This window comes from Tauraco erythrolophus, chromosome 23, assembly GCF_009769465.1.
Source record: "Tauraco erythrolophus isolate bTauEry1 chromosome 23, bTauEry1.pri, whole genome shotgun sequence".
In the NCBI taxonomy this organism is placed as follows: Eukaryota; Metazoa; Chordata; class Aves; order Musophagiformes; family Musophagidae; genus Tauraco; species Tauraco erythrolophus.
In genome coordinates, this window is record NC_141487.1 from 1,457,559 (window position 1) to 1,472,082 (window position 14,524).

The window sequence follows — 14,524 nt, forward strand, 5'->3', positions numbered from 1 at the left end:
TCTTCCAGTTACTTTATGCTGAACAACTTTCCCCGTTAGAAGTGGGGAAGAGTGGAAAACAGCCGAGGTTTTGTCTTTATCCATAGTGCAGCTAATCCAGGCACTTACCGGCTCCTTTTTTCCCATTCTGAAATCTATTTTAAGGTACCACAGTTAAGTCAAACGGGACAAAATAAATGTTTTTCGAGAGGAGGTTAATAAGCCTGAGTTTTTATTCAGATGCAGAGCGCAGCAGCGATGTCCGATCATCTCCTCTAAGGTGTGCAAATACTTCATTGTGTAACATCCAGCCTTCGCTTCCATGAGGTGCTGGGAACCACTTTTGTTCGTCACAGAAGAGCTCTGAAAATGGAGCTCACCAGGAAAAGTTCATTAGTGTCGCATAACTGAAAATCTAAGCTCACTTAAGCCAGGAAATTCAAAATTATTGTCCCAACAGCATCCCTAATTTGTTTCTTTGGAGCAAGTGCAGTATCTTGGATGAAATTAGACGGCGCCTGAGTTCCCGGAGTGGTGGAGGTTGTCATTTAAACCAGTCTAAAATCAGTAAACTTGAAATATTCAGCTGTAACTTTGCTTGAAACGTCCTGGGGCTTTTTATATTCCCTTTCCCCAGCGGATAAAAGCTGGGAACAGTCAGCGTGTTCCGATGAAAACACGTCCCTATCGAAATGCTCCCAGTTTGGGGCAGCTGCTGGAATAGGTGCAAGAGGAACATCATCACTGCTGTCTCATTCCACCACCCCTTGGAATCAAACCCTGCACATCAAGGAGGTTTGATGAGGTTTCATCTGGTTGAACACTCCAAATCCAGGCTTGGCGAAGCATCGTCTAATCGAAGTGACTCCCAGTCCAGTGATATTTTGGAATTACACGGAATTCTACTAAGGCTTCTTGTATATTGACGACCAATATCTGGTTCTGTAATCTCGTTACTTAAATGACACAGAGAGGGAGAAACTTGCTCAAAAAGGGTGTGGAAGCCGTTGCTGTAGGCCAGTCCCTGTCCCAAATCCTACATTTGAAGAAGCAGCTGTTTTATAATAATAATAACTTCCAAAGTTTTCATATTTTATCCTTTAGATTTGGATTGGTTTTTTAACTGACTCAAAGAAAACCCAAAACTTTGATCACACAAGCCCAGAACACCCTCTTCTCTCAGTAGATTAAATACTTAACATCAAAAAACCCTTGGAATTGTCCAAAAAGATGAGCGTCGGTGCGCAGACTCGAGCCGCAAAACGGTTTTAGCCGTTTCCGTGCTTTTTGTATCTCCTGCTTCACAGTCAGCGTCGCTGACCGAGAAACGCTTTAGGTGGGATCTTCCCAGCGCCTCCGCAGTGGCTGCTCAGTTCCTAAAATGTTTCAAAATTCCTGCAGGAGAAGCTGCCAGTAAGTGGAGAGATTATTTAACGTGTTTCTAGCAGGACACTGGTTTTCACGCTCTGTTTTTTTGCTGGGAAGAGAAATAAAACCCAGGGCCACGTATCGAGCGTGGCTGCGACTCAGCGCTGGCTTACGGAGAAGACGGCTTCCAAGGAGTTAAGAAATGCTCTTATTTTCCTGGTGAACCTCTTCCAGGTAGCCGTGAGGTTGTCCCACTCTGCTCGGTCTCCGGGCCGCGGTGGGATGGGATAACACAGAGCGGCTCTTTTAGCATCGTAAATCAAAAATAAATTTCGAGCGAGGGTTTTTTCCCTAGAAAAAGTCTTTAAATGCTTCATGTTGAAGCCACGAGCCCGTGAGGTCGGTACTTCAGTACCATTTATGTTGCTTTGCAGTATCGTCCCCACGAAATGCAGGAACGTTTTCCAAATTTCTGAAGAAAACATGTTTACTGACCCGAGGAGTTTCTCGGCTTACGGGTTTCTTCGATTCTTACCATGTTCTCCTTATTCCCCACTGCTTTCATCCATCAGTTTTTCTTCAAATGAAGCTAATGATCCACCAAGGGTGAGGGGAAAACGTTCTGGAAACCTGCTCGTTTGGAGAACTGGTTTTTTTTTGGCTTCCTTTGGCTTTGGCTGGAGGTAGGGCTGCAGTTCTTCATCCGTAGGCCAGCCCGTCTTCTCGTGGTGCTCGTTCCTGGAAGAGGAGCAATCTCAACTCAAATTTCAACCCTTCGCCGCGTTTCCGTAGATTTTGATTTTTATTTTTCCAGATGTGCTTTTCACAGTCCTCCTCCACCTTTCTGGTGCCTGAAATGGTGAGCAGTAACATATTAAAGAAAATTCACTCTTTATTCTGCGCTGTTCGGGTGCAATAGCTGGAAAAGCTGGAAATGGGAGGAAGAAAAAGAGTCCCAGGAAGAGGAGCAGGTTACCACAGAGTTTCTTTTTTTAGGGAAATAAGTTTTGAAATAAGATTTTTTGATAGGCGTGTCCAAAAGTAGGAATTGGACCCCCGTATCTTGGGCACTCAGCTTTATTTTGGTTGTTTAAAAATCCCTTTTCCTGGAGGTCTTGCGAGGAGTCGGCATGGGGATGTGGCTGGAGGAGAACAGTCACTGTGGGGCTTCCCGGTTTAGGTTCTGAAATCGAAATTTCACCCCATTTTCTTCTTCACATGGCCCCTCCTGGGTGTTGAAGGGTTTTTTAGCCAACGTGAGTCGTTGACTCGACCCATTCACATTCGCTCCAACGTACTCGAGTGCTTTGCCTCCGACTTGGAGTGAGTTCGAGGTAGTTCCTCAGTCTTACACAAGGTCTTCCCGAAATTCTGAGCTAAAATGCAGCGGATTTTTATGTTTTTTTGGTCTTTATTGAACTTTTACCAACACGAGTGAGGTGTTTGTCCCGTTAACATGGGGACATAATTGAAATATCTGATCTGTGCAACAGGCCATGGCTTTTTCACCCTTGTCACTTCGCTGGTCTTGCAGTTTCGTTTCGATATATCGAAACTCTCGGGCTCGCTCGGCGTCTGTTGGGAACCAGCTCCTCCTGCTCTCCTTTAGATTGGTGCATAATTGGGTTTCTTGTATTACCCAGCAGGTACCATCTGTGAGTCTGTTCCTAGAAGGCATTGAACAGGGTTGGGTTTTTTTTCCATACAACCACACAGGTTTAACCAAACCAGATTATTTTCTTACCAGGAAAACAAATTTCTCTGTGTGAGAAACGCATATACGCTATTCGTGCATACGTACACACGTTATCTCTCTATAAATAAATCTATAGAGAAATAAATAAATATATAGTGAAATAGCAAGTAAATATATATTGAAATAGCAAATAAATAAATGTATATTGACATAGCAGATAAATAATTGTATATTGAAATAGCAAATAAATATATTGACATAGCGAATAAATAAATACATTGACATAGTGAATAAATGTATATTGACATAGGAAATAAATAAATTGACATGGCAAATAAATAAATATATAGTGAAATATCTACGATGTTTGAAATAAGTGATCAGTTGAGAAAGGGGGTGAGTCCAGGGAACAAATGGGAATTACGGAGAGGTCCCGGAGTCTCGGTGTGTATCCGACGTTTTGCAGACTGCGCTGCGGAGCGTTGCCGCTGCTCTCGGAAGAAGCGTTCGGAAAACAAAGTGTGTTAATAACTGTGCTGTGCTGACTCTTTCTTGCTGTTGTTAACAGTAATTGTCTCTTTTTCCCCTTTTCCTGCTGCCTTTTCCTCCCTCCCTTTCCCATGTGCAATCGGTCTGTGTATCTTTTCCTCTTTCTTTTCCCTGCCTTTTGCTTTTCTTTTCTCTCCCGCCCCATTCCCGTCTCCCCGCTTGCTTCCCTGTGGCTCCACGTTGCTAGATTTTCTGTTCGCGCGCTCATTATCTCCCTGTTTTGTACTTCAAATCCCAGCAGCTCTCCAGCCAGGTCCCCGAGCACAGCCCGGTGGTTTACGGGACCGTGGAGAACACCCATCTCGCTGCCAGCGCCCCCGCCGCTGCGACTGGCAACCCGAAGCAAGGTTTGTTGACGGGTATTTCCTTCCTGATTATTTTTAGTCTTTTTTTGTTGTGTTTTTTTTTTCCCCTCCTTTCTTGTTTTAGTTTGAATATTTCAGGCATGGAGACCAAGCAGTCAGCAGAAATAGGAGGAGAGGGACTTCTTTGCCTCCAGTGGAACATCTTAACGGCGTGTTGCTAAGGGAATTAATTGAAATTTGCCAATGTGAAAGTGCTTAAAAATAACTATATTCAAGCTTGTATGTCCTAAACGTTGTTTCAGAGCACCTGGAAGCGTGAACCTCCTCTTGCCCACGTGCCATCCTTCAGAATCAAGTGTGTTGTTGGTAAAATGCTCTTAGCCAGAGAGGTTTTGTATCATTTGGACAATTAGCCAGAGTGATGGCACGTAACCGGAGTGTCCTACGGCTCCTCTGGAGCTGCTCCTGTATCCTGTCCTACAGGACATGGGAGGTTTTAATTAGAAAAAAACCCCACACATTAGCGTGCAAAGCGTCTCCTAATATTGCTGATTTTAGTAAAAATGGCACAGGTGGAAGAAGTGTCTTCAAGTCGTTACGTTTCCTTCTCATATCTAAGAATGTATATTTAAAGGAAGATTTTTTTTTAAAGAAAAGGTGTCCCAGGAGGGAGGATGGCATGTGCCATGTCTTTCCCCACGCTGAAACTTTCTAGCCACCATAAAGCCATTGAAAAGCTGCCGGCGTGTGAACGCGCTCGGGGCTGGAATACGGAGCTGGCGCCGCCCTTCGCTTCCCGGTTATTCGCCGCGTTGCAGCGTTCGAGGTGTCTGCCCGGAGCGATGCGTACGTGGAAGTCGGGAAGTGGTGTCTTTTGCTCCTGAGCCTGCCCTGGAACCTTTGAGCCTGCTGAGATGATTTTTCAGAGTGTTTGCTAGAGGAGAGCTGAGCCCCAGAGACGCTCAGGTCTAGAAAAGAGGAGAAGCAGCTGCCTCTGATGCTTCGGAAGTCACAGATGCAAAGAGCAGCACAGTCGCTGTTGGAAAATAAAGGGAAGTGTCCCTGAGGCTAAATTTGTATCAGATTCTAAAATTTTCTGGAGATGTTGCTCTTTTACGCCGTAGCGTAGGCTTCAGGGTTTTCCCTCCGTGCAAACCAATCCACAGATCCATCTCTCGACTGCTCCAGTGTCTAGAAATGGTTGAAAAAGGGACCTTGTGGAGATCATCCGGTGCCATCTGCCGCTCGAAGCGGGACTGTGGCTGTGTCTCGATCTTTGTGCAGGACTTGGACGTCTCTGTCACCTGAGAAAGTTGCGGGTGGGTTTAACGTGCGTCAAATCGACTGCGATGGCACCGGCCGAACGCAGCTCATGGGCTCATTGCTGCTCAGCTCCGGCACAGCCGCTCTTCCCGGTCCGTGCCCGTGTCCCGTCCTCTGCCGACACACCGCTGGCCGCCGGGGACACGCTCTGAGCACGTCGAGGCACGCGGTGGCACTGGGACTCGAACGACTGACGCAGGCACCGAAACACATCGGCCCTTTTGAGCCGTAAAAGCCAGCACTTTGCATCACAGTATTTCCACCCTGGATATGAAAACTTGTGTTTCCAGGACAAGCGAGTTTCCTTCTTCTGTCTTTTTAGTTTAATCCCTTCATAGGCAACTGGAAGTAAACTGGAAGAAGTCGTCTTTATTTAGTTGGTTACACAGCTCTGACTGTGCTGGTTTAAACATAAACAGGAGCTTGAACTGGGATTTAACACGGATGAGCTTTCCTGTGTTTCTCTCTGTTCCATCCCAGAAAGATTCAAACATTTGTTCCAGGCCAAAAACCGCTGAAGAGCCCGTTTGGGTGAGCGTTGCAGAGAAAGAAGGAGCCCTGAAATAACCCCGTTAGCGTTGGGCCGTGCCCTCGGGGGGTGGGGGAGAGCAGCCGTGGGGGCGGCCGCAGGACGGAGCCAGTTCAAGGTGAAGGGAGTTTTGACATGAAAATTATTTATTTAAACCCGAGCTGGTGACTTGGGGGGGGGGGCCACATCTTTCCAGAAGTACGTGCCAAGGTTTCAAAATCATTTTTCACTTAGTGCCTGATGAGGTTTGGTTTGAATTCCGAAACAAAGAGTCATAGATAGGGCTGCACGGCTTTTTTAAGCAAGTTTTTATTAAACCCATTATTGTTTCCCTTAAAACCCCTCCGCTGTGTTCACCCTGTGGATCGGATTCTCCCTTGCGCCCTGCGCTGCGGCTGAAGTTTGCCATGAAGCTCTCCCTCTAATCCGGGGATCTTCCGCCGGCACTTTGCAGTTATTTATATCCCTGCGGAGCGCTCGGCCCGCTCGCCGCGGCGGGATCGGGAACGGAGCGCGTGCGCTGCGCCGGCAGATCCGGCCTCTCTCATTTCTCACCGCGACTCTCCGCAGTCCCTGTTCTTTCCGCGTGGGAAGTCGCCAGCGAGGCTGCGTTTGGGATCGCGCTGCGCTTAATGTCCTCGGGTTTTCTCGAAAAGACAAACGTTTGCTGCTTCAAAAGCAACTTCTGGCTTTTCGGGCTTCAAAATCCACGTGTGATTTGGAGGGATACTGGCACTGCTACTAGAACACCTTGGAAAGTGGCGTTATTTAGGGGCAAGCAGTTAGCCGTCATTCCTATAGGTGCCCCCAGCACGTATATATGTACATACATAGACAGATGTACATATGCATCTCAGCAGGGCTGCAGGAGGGGAGGATTTTGATGGAGAATTCAGGTCAAGCAGATGGCCACGCGTGCACGGACGTGGCTGCAGATGCAGAGGTTGAACGGGGTACAACCGTGCCCAAATCAGAGCTGACCGCGTCTACCGCGCTCACGCGGGTTCCATGGGATGTTTGGAGTAGTAGTAGTATTATTATCATTATTTATTTGTTTTTAAACTTCTTTCCAAATCCTGCAATGGATCAGAACACGGAGAACATATAATCAGGTTTGTGGAAAACAGATTAATGTCCCGATCCCGAAGTTTGGAAAACTTTCAGCCCCTCTGCTGACCCTGGCTCAGTAACGTGCGCTCCGAAAGCTGCCTGCGCCGCCGGCGGCAGCGTAACCGCCTCGCGAGTGTTTGCCCCGGGACAAAAGATGGAAAAATGGCAGCGAGCCCAGCGATTATTTTCAGATAAACACTGCGAAGCAGAAACGATATTCCTGGATCCAGTAAAATCTTCCCCATCCACCACTCCGGGTGATCTTTGCCACCGCGACCTCCCAGCGACTCAGCTCCTTCTCCGGCTTTAACGTCTTTGCGAGGAGGAGACAGCGAGTGGCTGTCCTGCTCAGTTGGTGGAAGTGTTTCTAACGAAGAAGAATTTTGCAAGATTTCTATTTATCTGGAGATTTAAAAAAAAAATAAAAAATCTATTGATGGAGCAAACTTCCCTCCTGAAGAGCTTAGTGCTTCCAGTAAATACTTTCTAAATAGAACGTGAGGAACGATCTTGGCGTATTTAGGAAAAGGGATCTGATTCCGTTTGGATGAATTGTGCTGATTTTAGTTTTCCCTTCCCGACCGCGTGTTGTTTCACGTGACCTTTTCTGTCATGGTGGGGATGAACGTTCCTTTGCCAGGGCTTGGGGATTTGTTCTCCGTGATGGTCGTTCCGGTTAAGATTGGCTTCTCGTTAGCCAAATCTGCTCATCGTTCTGAATTCCCCCCTCCTCAAATTACTTTTCTCCTTGAATTTTGCACACGCAGCCTGTGTCGGTGGGGAATACATTCCCCAAATAAGGTGTAGTTAGAGGAAAATGTGTTTAAACCGCTGGGTTTGTGTATTTGTGCTGTGTTTTTTCTCTCTGGGAATGTTTTTCTAGACACTTCAAATGCCTTTTTTTTTTCTGAGCAATCTGATTTGACTCGGGAGAGAATATCCAGGCCGTTGTTTATAGCGAGCTGTAAATGTCAGGAATGCTCCGTGACTTCTCTGCGAAGGATGTTCCAGAAATCGGAGGTGACGCAGTTTCTTTTCTAAACCAGTTCCCAGGTCCTTTTACTTCCACGGAGCCTTCAGAATCAAAATCAGCTCTTGGGATATTTTCTCCCATCTTTTTTCCTCGTTTGTCATCCTCATCCAAAGCCGTCTCCCTACCTGCCTTGTTAAGTTGATAAATTACTGCTTTGGCCGTGGGCTTGTCAATGGCTGGAAGCAAAGTTCTTCATTGCTCCGGCTGTTCCTAAAGATGGGACTGGTTGCTCCAAGCTGTTTCGGATGGGTTCTCCTTCAAAAACCCTTTCCCTTCAGCCTATTTGTTGAATAAGCCCCAAAAGGGAAGCCAGCAGAGCTGGGAAAGACCAAGCAAAGCTATATCTCTTTAGTTCTACCTGGATTTTGATGACTTAGGGTTGGTTGTGGCCTTGGATTTCCGAATCCGAACAGCAGGGTTTGTGCCTCTGGCTTTTCCAGAATTACTTTTTGCTGTCGTGCCAGTGTCCCGAAGGAGTTCCCTGTTGCTTCAGTGCTCAGAAAGCCTCGGAGCGTTTTGTTGGTGGAACGGTGCGGGGGTTCCTCTCCAAGGACAGATAAAGCTGACCTCCTCGTAGCAGTGATTTGGAACCAGACTGTTGAGTCCGTGCTGTCCGTATGGTTGACTTTGAGTGATACCCATCTCATCCATCTTGCAGAGCTGTAGCACGGAGACCCTTTCCTAAGCAAGATCTTACAGTCCACGTCTTGTCGTCAAATCGGAGGTGGGAGAGGATTCAGCAGAGATCCTAAGAGATCTTGTAGACCCAGGATCCTAAAATCTTGGCTCATGCTTTGCCCAAAAGATTTGGGAATAAAGGTGTTGAAGGGAGTTGCAGTAGATTTTTGGGAGCTGCGTGACAGTCATGGCAGAGGTGATGTTGTAAAGCCTTGCTAATCACAGGAGATACATCCAGGGACTTCTCTACACACAACAGTTTGGGGTTTGGTTTGATATATGTGCACATTCCGCCGTGCTTCTGCCACCCTGCTGATCCCCTTCGCCCGCAAACATCAAGAGGTAACGGTGCTGTTCTTTGGTGGCAGCTGTGCTGAAAGTGACGGTTGGACTTGATCTTAGAGATCCTTTCCAACCTCAATGATTCTGTGAAATCACTTTTTGGTTTTGCTTTCTTCAGGAAAAGGTCTCTTTGCTGAAATTTAGAATGGGGGAAAAAAAAAGAGGGATTGTGTCCTTTAGTCTGATGGAGTTCATAGAATCCTAGAATGGTTTGGGTTGGAAGGGACCTCAAAGATCATCCAGTTCCAGCCCCCCTGCCATGGGCAGAGTTGAGAAATACCAAGTGGGAAAATGAACTAGATGCATCTCACGCGTTAGTAACGGCGTGCCGCGTGGCAGACGTAAAAGAACGACCCGTCGTCAGCCGCGGAGTAGTTTTCCCGTTTTACAAAGAGCGGGGGCAGCGGCAGAGAGTGCCTGCGGGGTGCCGGTCCTCTCACCGGTGTCTCTGTCTGCCTCCATTTTGGAAGGTGAGTTTGCCCGAGTCTCGGTGTTAAAATTCCAGGATCCTTCGAGGCAGAATACAACTTCTTCTGCAATTTCTGTCCAGAAAAAAATCTATTTTCAGTAGCAAAAAAAAAAAAAAATCCATGTTTTGTCGCATAGGTGTTTTCTGTAAAGGACAACTGCAAATCCCACGTTTGGAAAAATAGAAGCAGCGATTGGGTTTTCAGGTTTGCCAGGTTCAGGCTGTCCAGACTTTCCCCTTAGATGCAAGGTCAGCTTCAGGTGCCTCTGGTGTCCTCCTCGGAGCTTCTTGAGTAGCGGGCAGAATACAGGGAAGGGATCTGAGGTGGCTTAGAGGAGAATGGAGTTGACTTGCTGTTTGTAACAATGGTTTGTTTGTTTTTCTTTCCCAGAAGAGAAGCCAAAACCAGATCCAGTATTAAAACCACCTTCTCCAGTCCTCAGACCAGAACCTACTGGGGAGAAAAAAGATCAAGCTGGCCAGACGGCTGAGACCACCTCAGTGGAAACCCCACCAGAACTTCCTCTTGCTCCATCGCCAACCCCGGCTGCTCCCGTCGCGGCCGTCTCTAGTGCTGCTGCTGCTGCTGTTGTCACCGTTCCCAGTAAATCCACATTCACAGCTGACTCAGAGGAGAAATGTGAACTGGCTTCCCCAAAAGAGGAGGCAATGCCTATATCCAATGCCGCGCCCTGCACGGACGCATCGGACCCTTCTCCAGTGGAAGAGGCTGATGCCGAGGTGTGCAAGGAGCCTGCTAGTGTAGCATCTAGTGATATCCCAGTGACTGCTAGTACTAATCTAATTAACGAAACGAACGGAGTTAGTGAAATAGTAACTGCTGCAGAGAGCGTAGTAGATGTAGCCCAGGCGGAAGTCGCGCCGTTGACTGTTGAGTTGGAGACACCAGAAGCACCTCCAGCAGAAGTGGAAAGCGTGCCATCTTCCAGTGCTCTTCACGCTGCTCCCTCTCCTCCTCCCACCCCACCTCCCACCCCTCCACCTCCTTCTCCTCCGATTTCCATTGCTGCTGCTGCTGTTACCACTACAACTCCTTCTCCGCCTCCTCTTCCATCTCCGAGTGCCCTCCCTGTTGTTCAGGGAGATTTAGAAGGAGAGGAGAGCACAAGAACTACTCTTAGCGAAGAGGTGAAAGATACTGAAAAGAAGGAAGAGACAGAAGCGGATGGGCAACTGGAGGAGAGCACGGAAGCTCAGAGTTTAAACTCGAGCAAGAGTCCTGTCCCAGGTAAGCGTTTGGCACCGCGGTTGCGTGCGGTCAACTGGAGGATGAAGGAAAAAGGGTCTTTGGGTGGTTTTTTTTTCATCAGGTGTTTCCATTTGCATCTGCCAAAGAAAAAATCCGATTGTGCTGCGCGACCGTCGTGGTGATTGCGAAATGCTAATCTTTTGTTTGCAGGGACGAAAAAAAAAACAACAACTCATAATTGTTCATAAAAGAGGTAGTTGCCCCGGGGTTGGCTGGTTCATGGCAGCTGCCAGCGTTCTGCTGTCACGGTGAGACAGGGCAGCGCTCCCAAACGGAGGGATTGGAAGGACACGGCTCTTGTTCTCGGGTTTGAGGACCTGCTGCTCTGGATTTGTCACCCTGCACCTGCACCAGATCGACATTCAGCCCTTGAAGCCCTCTGGGTGAACCTTCTGAACCAGCAGTTCCTGGAAACTGGTGGGATGGGCCAGTGTTGGGTTTTTTTCTTCCAACTGTAAAAAAGGGTCGTGGTGTTACCAGATGTGAGCGAGTGAAACGGACCGTTACAGCTCTTCCAAGCGTCGCACCTCGATCTGCCCAGCCCTCATTCGCGCTGCGCCTGGTTTTCCTCCGGGAAAGGAACACGGAAGCCAAATTCCCCCTTCTCCTCGCGTTTCGCCATTGTGGAAATTTTCAGAAAACGAGATGCTTTAGTCCGGAAGGCGTAAAGACTTGTTCCAAATTACTGAAAGTCGACATTTCTGTAGCTGCCTTTTGAAATCCGGGCTGTTTTTCTGGGTGTTGCCACCTCCCTTTGGTTTTGATGCCCTGTGGCATCGCTGGTTCAGCGTTTCGTGGGTGGATATAGATGCTCACCTGTTGTTTGCGGCGTTTTCCGTAGAAAACTGCTTTTTTTTCAGTGCTTCCTGGAAATGAAACTGTGGAAAAGAAGTTCCATCAATCAATTCCTTGTATTTAGCTGCTGGAGGGAGTATGATGGTGGCTATTGCGCAGCGTTAAAGCGTTTAAATGTCACGTCTTTTACACCCTGTTTTGCAGCTCTTCCGGAGCTGCGGAGCTGAGGTCGTTAATTTAAATATATCCTTTGAATTTGGTGGAGTTCGGATGAGAAACGAAAGAGAAATAATAGGTTGTGATTTGGTTTATGGAGTTTTTATTTAAAAAAAAAAAAAGTAACATTTAAAAATAGGGTGGGTTTTTTTAGTTTGTTGTTTCACAAGCAATAGATGTGTAATGGCATCAGTAGCGTCCAGAGTTAACGCTCTGCGTTTATGGATGAAATTAAAGGAAAAGCTGAGATTGGCCCCGTTCCATATTCGTGTAACGCTGCGCTGGGTCAATGTGCTGGATCTTCGATAAAATCCAATATCTAGAGAAGATCAGAAAGATCCTTTCGTCATGTGAGCCACAGGGTGGGTTTGTTTGGGGTTTTTTTCTGTGAATCTTTTCTATTTTTATTTCACTCGGGTCATTTTGCTGCTCTGACACTTGCTGGTCTTTCAATCTGAGCTACTTCAGAACCCAAATTAATTTCCTTACAACGCAGAGAAATGAGACTCTCTCTAAGTTTTCACCCAGCCGGATTCCAGCTGGCGATATTGGTACTGGCTTTGGAACGTCCTGGAGTTTAAATTAAGGGAAAAAAAAAATACTTACGGCGTTTTGAGCTTTTAATTAATGCAGAAGATGAATTTTAATGCTCTGATGTCATTAGGCCAGCCAGCACATCTTAGCCAATACATGGGCTTTGGCAACAGAGAAACAAATATTTCTCAAGTCGTGCAAAAGATCGCTCGAAACTCCGCTTACTATTAAAAGCTCAGTACTTCAAGGAAAGCAAAATCTTCTCCAAGCCAGTTTTTTTTTTGGTGCTTTACCCTTTTTTCCACGGGGTAGAACCATACTGTGTTTTTCTGGTGACCTTTTTTTTTGAGCAATAGTTTTCCAGTTCTTCCTTGGAGAGAGGAAAGGAGGTTTGGGTAACGACGTCTGAATCGAGGGAACGTCCGCTGCGAATTCCGGCGGCCGTCTGCGCCGAACGAGGGATCGCATCCCTCTGCTGCTGGAAAACACAGGGGCTGCGTTCAGGAGCGAGGAGAAAGGGCTGGATTATTATGGTTTGTTGTTTTTTCTGGGACTGAAGGCCAAAAGTCTTTTTTTTTACGATCTCTGGAGATGGGGAGAAGGGAAACATCTCAAACACGTGGTGGTAAGCGTGAGCTTTTTTTTTTAATTTTGAGCTTTTCCGTGACTTTTAACAGTATTTCCTTGGAGTTTTTAGCAGAAATGTGTGCTTCTTGCAGCTTGCTTGGCCACAAATCACTCCGCTTTATTCCCTTTGGTGGTACCTACCTGATCTGATTGGACTGGGAGACTGCTCAGACCCCAAAGCTCTAAGAATAATCGAATTCCTGCAGGAAGTGAAGGAGGCAGCGCTTATTCCGGAGCGTCCTTTTCCGAGTTATAATCTGACCTGCCAAAAAATGGGGGGGTTTCTGGATGAGACGTTGATCCACCTCCTCTCTGACGTGGCAGGGTTGAGATTTGCAGGTGTATCCCATGTTTTGCGAGGGAGGCCACAGCTTTTCAGGGGTGAATGAAGTTATTTGCTTGTTCCTCAGAATACACCTTCTACCCAACAGGCAGAGAAGCACCACCTTTATTTTTTCCGCTCCGTCAAGCTTTCGTATAGAGGGAGGAACAAGGATGTTCAGCCGTCAGAGGCTTTCCCTTTGGCATCTGCATTATCCAGCAGTCCTTTTTCACAGCCCAAGCAAATAATATTTCAGTATTTGCGGGAGGAGACGGGAGCTGAGCAGAGCTGCCCCTTTTTGGGATCCAGGGGAGCCTCGACTCTTTCTTTTTCCCTGGCATTAGGTCTCTCCCAGATTTCCAAGGTCAGAGGATGTCTACAGGAGCACCTCTGTATGTTCCTATTTTGCAGAAATTGGAGCGTGCTTGGGTTTTCTTTTGATTTTACACTATATTCTATCTACTCTTAATGTCCTCAGTTGTATTAACCTGCAGTTTTAGTGGTTCAGTCTCAATATCTGATAGGAACCAGTTTATCCATAACCTGCTCATCAGCACCACTGCTCTTGCTTAGAATCCCCTGCGAAACGGGGAAGATTTGATGGGTTTCAGAGCATTAAACCACCAAGAACTGCAGTTTTTTTATCCTGCAAGCAGGATGTTGTACCTGGGCATCACAGTTTCTTGCTGCTGCCCGTGTTTCTGTTCCGAGCGTTTGCCAAAACATGGGAGTAGGGAAGACACGTTCACCCTATTGCGAGCGTACAGGCGGCAGATCTTGTTCCTGCCCCCTCAGGAATTATTATCTTGAGGTTTTCAGGATGGGCAGAGCTGTTGTCTGCAAAGGGCTGCTTTTATAATAATGAATTCCTACTCATCTTCATTGCAGGGAAAAAAAACCAACCAGATATTATCAAGAGAACTAAGCTCTCAGCCTGAAGTCCTTACCAAAAACATTGCTCCAGTTACAAGTCATCAACGACACGCAGTGGCTTTTGTTATTAAATTCTGGTTTTTCTCTAGTAGCTTGGCCATCTGTGATGAGAGACCAGCGCTTTTTGGGGAGCAAACGAGGGAAAAGTGTTGTTGGTGGAGTGGAATTTCTAAAGCAGGCGGTGATCCCGGAGACTCGAAGCTTTTAGGACATGCTCCGAGTGCCTGTCTTTGATGTCATCTTTCCATCGTGGCTGTTAACGAGGAGCAAAGAGGAAAAGAGGAGATTGATGTCTCATCCCAGGCAGAGCTCCCAGGAACGTAGGAAGCCAGAAGAGCTTCATACACGTTGAATTCAAAGGGCTGTTTCGTGCAGAGCTGGTTTATGAGACGTGTTTCGATATAAAGCAGCCCAACTCACTGCGGGTCCCGGCTTTCTTAGCTGTG

General features: G+C 47.0%; 1 protein-coding gene across 14 annotated transcripts in view; it reads left to right on the top strand.

Annotated features, from left to right (window-relative positions):
- Positions 1 to 14,524, top strand: part of EIF4G3 (eukaryotic translation initiation factor 4 gamma 3) — a 154,498-nt gene that overhangs the window by 97,902 nt on the left and 42,072 nt on the right. For 10 of the 14 annotated variants that reach the window (XM_086625692.1, XM_086625691.1, XM_086625704.1 and 7 more), the window contains 2 exons: positions 3,831 to 3,939; positions 9,773 to 10,630. In XM_086625692.1, the coding sequence (XP_086481818.1) occupies positions 3,831 to 3,939; positions 9,773 to 10,630 (967 nt within the window). The remainder of the gene's footprint in view (positions 1 to 3,830; positions 3,940 to 9,772; positions 10,631 to 14,524) is intronic. The other 4 variants (XM_086625694.1, XM_086625705.1, XM_086625700.1 and 1 more) reach the window with 1 other exon arrangement.